This window comes from Vombatus ursinus, unplaced genomic scaffold, assembly GCF_900497805.2.
Source record: "Vombatus ursinus unplaced genomic scaffold, bare-nosed wombat genome assembly UNPS02012156.1, whole genome shotgun sequence".
NCBI lineage: Eukaryota > Metazoa > Chordata > Mammalia > Diprotodontia > Vombatidae > Vombatus > Vombatus ursinus.
In genome coordinates this window covers 3263423-3269662 of record NW_020951934.1, presented here as the reverse complement: position 1 = coordinate 3269662, position 6240 = coordinate 3263423, and the positions used below count along the sequence as shown (strand labels likewise).

The 6240-nt window shown below is 45.7% G+C and overlaps 1 protein-coding gene across 2 annotated transcripts in view; it reads left to right on the top strand.

The window, feature by feature from the left end:
* BUD13 (BUD13 homolog) overlaps window positions 1-6240 on the top strand; it is a 17137-nt gene continuing 10897 nt past the window's right edge. The window contains exons 1-4 of one of the 2 annotated variants that reach the window (XM_027857501.1): window positions 1-194; window positions 3239-3329; window positions 5283-5367; window positions 6155-6221. In XM_027857501.1, coding sequence (XP_027713302.1) covers window positions 52-194; window positions 3239-3329; window positions 5283-5367; window positions 6155-6221 — 386 coding nt within the window. In that variant the 5' untranslated portion in view covers window positions 1-51. Of the gene's footprint in view, window positions 195-3238; window positions 3330-5282; window positions 5368-6154; window positions 6235-6240 lie in introns of both variants that reach the window. The other variant, XM_027857502.1, reaches the window with a different exon arrangement.

Sequence of the window (6240 nt, the reverse complement as noted above, 5' to 3'; positions counted from 1 at the left end):
CTACGCCGTGCCGTACCCTGGTTCCGGTTCTGTTCCGCTTCCTCCGCTGCCATGGCGGCTGCCCCACCGCTCTCCAAGGCTGAGTATCTAAAGCGTTACTTGTCTGGGCCCGAGGCACCCGTCGATGCGGGGTCCGAGGCTAGTCGTAAGCGCCGCAAGAAGCGGCCGAAGCCGACTGGTGCCGGAGGGAAAGGGTGAGCCAGGGGAGTGTGTGTGTGTGTGTCATGTGGTGTGTTGTATGTATGTGTGGAGTGGTGTGTATGTGCTGTGTGTGGTATATGTATGTTGTCTCTGTGTGTGTCGGTGTGTTATGTGGTGTATGTATGTTGTCTGTGGGGGTGTGTATGTGTGTATGGTGTGTGGTATGGTGTTTGTGGTGTGTGTGTGTGTGTGTGTGTGTGTGTGTGTGTGTTTGCTTGCCTGTGTGCGCTGAGCGCCTCAGACCCAGACCCTGGCTCCTGCCCCTTCCCAACGGAGGCTGGCCCACACCTCCCTCCGTCCCTCCGTCCCTCCGTCCTTAGCCCCAGACCTCGGCTCCGGCCGTGTCCAGGCGCTGTCTGCTCCCTCCTCCCCCTCACTTGTGTTCTCCCCCGCCTATCCCGGCTTGGGGACACACCTTCCCTCCCCTCCTGCAGCCTCCTGCGTGACACTTATGAGAACCTGCAACGTGCCGGGCCCTGTGCTAAGTGCTGGGGACACAAATAATAATGTGAAATCTAATGAGGGACGACACCGTGTGCGCAGCTACACACAGACAAGATCGATGGGGAGCGTTCTCAGAGAGGAGGCACTAGAATTGGGAAGGTCTTCCCGCAGAAAGCTGAGAGTTGAATGAAGCCAGGAGAGCCCCAAAAGCAGGGCCCAGGAGGCGGAGATGAGGAGGGTGGTTTCAGACGTGGGAGACATCCAGAGAAACCGATAAGGGGGGTAAGGTATAAGAAGACAGGAACGGGAGAAAGGGTTCAAGTTATGAAGGACTTTGAAAACCCTAGGATTTCATATTTCATCCTGGAGTTGATAGGGAATCATTGGAATTTATGGAGGGGGTGGGGGTAGGGAACATGTGTATGAGGACGTGGTCAGACATTGAACTAAGCTCTGGGATACAAATAATGAGAAAGACAATCCCTGCCCTCAAGGAGTTTACCATTTAAGTAGGAAGGCGGTACACAAAAAGAAGATGGAAAGGGGGGAGTGTTCCCAGAGGCAAAACCAAAGGGCTTTAGGAAGATCACTTTGACAACTAAATGGAGGATGGCCTTGATTGGGAAGAGTTTTGTGGCCGGCAGACCACCAGCAGGCTTTTTCATCCATCCAGGCATGAGGAGATGAGGGCTTGTACCAGAGTGGCAGCAGTGTCAGAAAGAAGGGGGTATATTTCAAGAGAGGGCAGCTAGGTGGCATGGTGGACAGAGTGCTAGGCTTGAAGTCAGGAAGACTCATCTTCCTGAGTTCAAATCCAGCCTCAGACATTTACTAGCAGTGTGATACTAGGCAAGTCACTTAACCCTGTTTGCCTCGCTTTCCTCATCTGTAAAATAAGCTGGAGAAGGAAATGGCAAGCCATTCCACTATCTTTGCCAAGAAAACCCCACTTAGGGTCACAAGGAGTCAGACATGACTGAAATGATGGAACAACAACAACTATAAAGGTAGAAGCAACAAGATTTGAAATAGATTGAATGTGGAGGTGGTGAGAAAGAGTGAGGAGCTGGCACCTACACTTTGAGCCCGGGGTGACTGGAAGAGTGGTGGTGCCTGCTATAGAAATTGGGAAGTTAGACAAGATTCTTCACCACTGCCCTTCTTGCTGTGTCCCCTCCCCATCACAACTGTGTTTTCGCCTGTCACTGCAGACTATGACTATTTCTGTTTCATTCTATTCACCTGACTGTATCTTTTCCCCAGTAGCTTAGCCTCTAGCCTTATGTAGATGGCCCTGTTTCCCACTTGTCACTTCCCTTCTCCAATCTTCCTATTCTCCATCCTTGTTTATTCCCCTCTGTGTCTTTTTCCTTCCTGATACCCCATGTGCCCCATTCAAGTCAACCTGACTTCTGGGCCATGTCAGTTCCCTCTCTTTTGACTATGTTCCCCTCTTTTAACCACCAAATTCAGGTGCTTGTCTTCTCCTTTGTACCTCCTCGCTGAGCCCTGGTTACATCCCTTTTCTCTCATTTCCTCTCAGAGTCTGAGGATTGAACTGGGAGTCTTCAACCTGAGATTTGGAATGAAATGCAAGGGCAGGGGTAGGGTGGGGGTGGGGGTGGAGGTGGAGGTGGGGGAAAAAGAGTATCAAGGCAGCCAATGAAAAACAGGGCAGTAGGATTTGGCCCAGAGGTAGAATTTCCGGCTGGGGAACCCATACTTTTAAAACAAATTATTTATTTATTTTTAGTTTTCAACATTCACTTGCATAAGCTTTTGAGTTTTAAATTTTCTCTGCCTCCCTCCCCAAGACAACGTGCAACCTGATATAGGTTCTACATGTACATTCACGTTAAACATATTTTCATATTAGTCATATTGTAAAGAAGGATTAGAACCAATGGGAACCACAAGAAAGAAGAAACAAGGGAACCCACACTTTTGAGCTTTGAAGCAGGAGACAGCCCACTGGTTGTGGTTGGGGATTTCTGTTCCATCCTGTTCCCAGTCTCTTTCAAAGTAACAGGGGGCAGCTAGGTGGCGCAGTAGATAGAGCACCAGCCCTGGATTCAGGAGGACCTGAATTCGAATGCGGCCTCAGACACACAACACTTACTAGCTGTGTGACCCTGGGCAAGTCACTTAACCTCATTGCCTAACAACAACAAAAAAAAGAATGCAACTCCTTGACAGCAGGGACTGTTGTTCCCGGGCAACTAGGTGGCGCAGTGGATAGAACACTGGCCCTGGATTCAGGAGGAACTGAGTTCAAATCTGGCCTCAGACACATAACACTAGCAGTGTGATCCTGGGCAAGTCACTTAACCGCATTGCCTAGCCAAAAAAAAAAAACCAAACCAAAAAAAAAAACCAGTATTGTATTTAGGAGGAACTGAGTTCAAAGTAACAGTTTTTCCTGAATTCTTCAGGTTTAGAAATGTTGGCTTTGTAGGGAAAGAGCAAACTAAATGGGGATACTCTCTGTCTCCTCATGCCTCTGTTTATATCTAAGCAGCTATTTGGGTCTCCTAGCATGTTGTTGGTTCTTCTCTTGAAAATACTGCTTTTTTCTGACTACCTTTTTCTCTAGGATGAGAATTGTGGATGATGATGTGAGCTGGGCAAATATTTCTACTAAATCAGAAAAAGAAGAAGAGGAAGATGAGGGAGATTTACCTGTGGTAAGTTTGGGAGTAATTAGGGTTTAGGAACTTGTGGTTGCCTCAAGCAGATTCCTTTCATTTGGTTGTAAGATCATAGAATTTAGAGCTAGAAAGGAGATTATCCAGTCTAACCTCATTTTATAGATGAGACAACATAGGTTCTGAAAAATTGATGGACTTCCCCAAGGTGAGGCATTAAGTGGAACCCTACTCTCAGTGCTGTGTGTAAATGGAAAAAGTTGGGAGCCGAGAAGGAATGTACTTTGCTTAAAACTGTAACAAAATAGTAATTAATAATTGTGTTATACTCATTTCATTGTTTATAGAGCATCATCTTCCTAATAATAAGGAGGCAATTACAGAGAAGAAGTCACTTTTCAAGTATGTGTTTTTGCCCAGCCAAAATTGTATTTGGTATTAGGCTGAGGCATGTTTGTAATTCTCCACCGAAAAATGTAGGACAACATGCATAACTGAACTCTAAACAACCTTTGCCCTTAATAGCTTGGTGCCTCTGTTCATTCATTCATTCATTCATTCATTCATTCATTCATTCATTCATTCATTCATCCATCAAGCAAGCAGACATTTATTAAGGCCTCCTGTGTGCCAGGTACCAGGCTAGGTGCTGGGGATACAAAGACATAAAGGAAACAGTCCCTGCCTTTAAGGAGCATAAGTATTATGATTGGGGCCAGAGGCAGTGGCGGGGGCGGGGGGGGGGGGGGGGGAAAAGGGGGGGGGAGGGGGGAAGGGAGGGGAAAGCATATTTGGGGGTAACAAGCAACATGAACACAGATAAGCAGATACAAAATAGAAACATAATAAATATCAATAATTTCCATTGGAAATAGCATTAACAATTGGGTAAATATAAATAATTCCAGTGGGAATAGCATTAACAATTGGGAGGATCACTATAAGTCTCTTCTAGAAGGTGTCGCTTGAGCTAAAGCTTGAAGAAAGTTAGGGATTTGACCAGGTAGAGATGAGGAGGGAGTATGTTCCAGGTGGGAGGGACAGCTCATGCGAAGGCATGGGGATAGGAGATGTAATGCTATGTATGGGGATAGTGAATAAGTCAGTTTGGCTGGGACATAGGGTGAGTGAGAGAGTGATGTGAATAAACAAAGCCAGATGATAAAGGGCTTTCAGTGCCAAACAGGGGAGTTTGCATTTTATCTTAGAGGCAGTAAGGAGCCGCTAGAGTTTCTTGAACAGAGGAGAAACATGGGTTAGATCTTTTTAGGAATTTCACGTTGGTGGATCCACTAGCCAACACCGTTCCTTGCTGAGAGCAGGTGTTTAGCAGATGTCTGTTGCACTGAATTGAAATGTAGCTAGATCTGGGATTTGAATGATAACTTGGAGCTTGGCAGTTCACAGTGTGTATCTTAGAGGTGGAAGGGACTAAGGAGGCCACTTAGTCCACGTTATATCTAAACCAAAGTGGTCATCTGACCTCTCTCTTCCTTTTTAAAAAAAAATTTTTTTATGAATATTTTTCCCAGTTATGTGTGAAAACAATTTTTAGTGTTCGTTTTTTAAAATGAAGGCTATATGCTGGGCAGGGTTTGGTCTACTTTCCTGTGCTTTAACCAGTGGTGACAGTGAAGAGAGCCTTGTGGGCCATCATGCTGGGTAGAAAAGACCAAAATATATTCTTCTTTTAGCTCAGAAATAGATGATGTGGAACTTGACAGGTTGTTAAAAAAGACTTGTGATGGAACAAATTGCCTTTTTTATTTTTTTGGTACTTCATTAGGCAGTGGAGGGTTTGTAATTAAACTGGGGCAATGACAAGTTTTTTATGGAACCAGAGGGAACAGTAAATCCTGAAGAGGGAAGGCTTTCTCACAACTGTGTATATTAGGGGTGGGGATAGATGTTCCTTGCTTTAATCTTTCTGTGTTACTTTTGGCTCTGTAGTGGGATCTTCCAGGCTATTCAAGCCTACGATAATTTTTCTAGGTGGCTGAATTCATTGATGAACGCCCAGAAGAAGTGAAGCAAATGGAGGCATTCCGGACCAGTAACAAGTGGAAGCGCTTAGGAGGTGTGTGCCAAGTCACAGGACAGATCTAAAGGTCTAGACTGTGTGAGAGGCAGCCTCATTCTTCTGGGTAGGGGTTGGGGTAGAGGAGAAATGGTGAACAGTTTGCTTCTGTGTGCTGTTCTGGGAAGCCCAAGTGCAGCTGCTTCTAGGTTTCACTTGGTATCTTGGATATCTGTTCTGAGGTTTCTGATAGGCGGTGTCTAAAATGAATTTATTCACTAGAGTAAAGGGCTGTGCAATGTATATTGTGTATTAACTATAGCATAACTCAGTGGATGGTAAAAAGAAGAGGAGTTGCTGAGCAGAGCCATTGAAACACCTTAGCTGTCCTACTGTACCCAGTCCATCCTACCTAGCTCAGGCCACGCCTCTGCAAGTTGGACAATCTCAAACTCCTCCCTCTGCCAGGGCTTTTCTTGACTGAAGAGAAGACATGATGTGAGCTGAGTAGTTAACCAGCCTTTTTCTCCTGTGAAACTGTAGATTTGACCCAGTCTTATTAGTTCAATTCCCCCCCCAAAAGGGGGCTAAGGGTTATCTGGACCAAACCTCAAAATGAGCTCCTGACTTAGTGCTCTTTGTATGCAGAGATTTTCTTATTGTCCTTGAGAACATTTTCAGCTTACTTTTGCCATCCTGGGTGTTAGTTCACTATCCTTGAGCAATACAATTATATTGATACTTCAGATTTTCTGGACAATTTTGAGATAACTGCTTCTGTGGAGATCTAGCTAGTGTTTTGGAGCCCAGCAATCTGTGTAGTGCTGACTTTATGCTTTGTGTTTAGAACAAAAGCAAGACCTATCCCTACCCAGGAGGGCTCATCACAACTCCCCAGACTCCTCACCTCCCAGGAGGGCCCGTCACGACTCC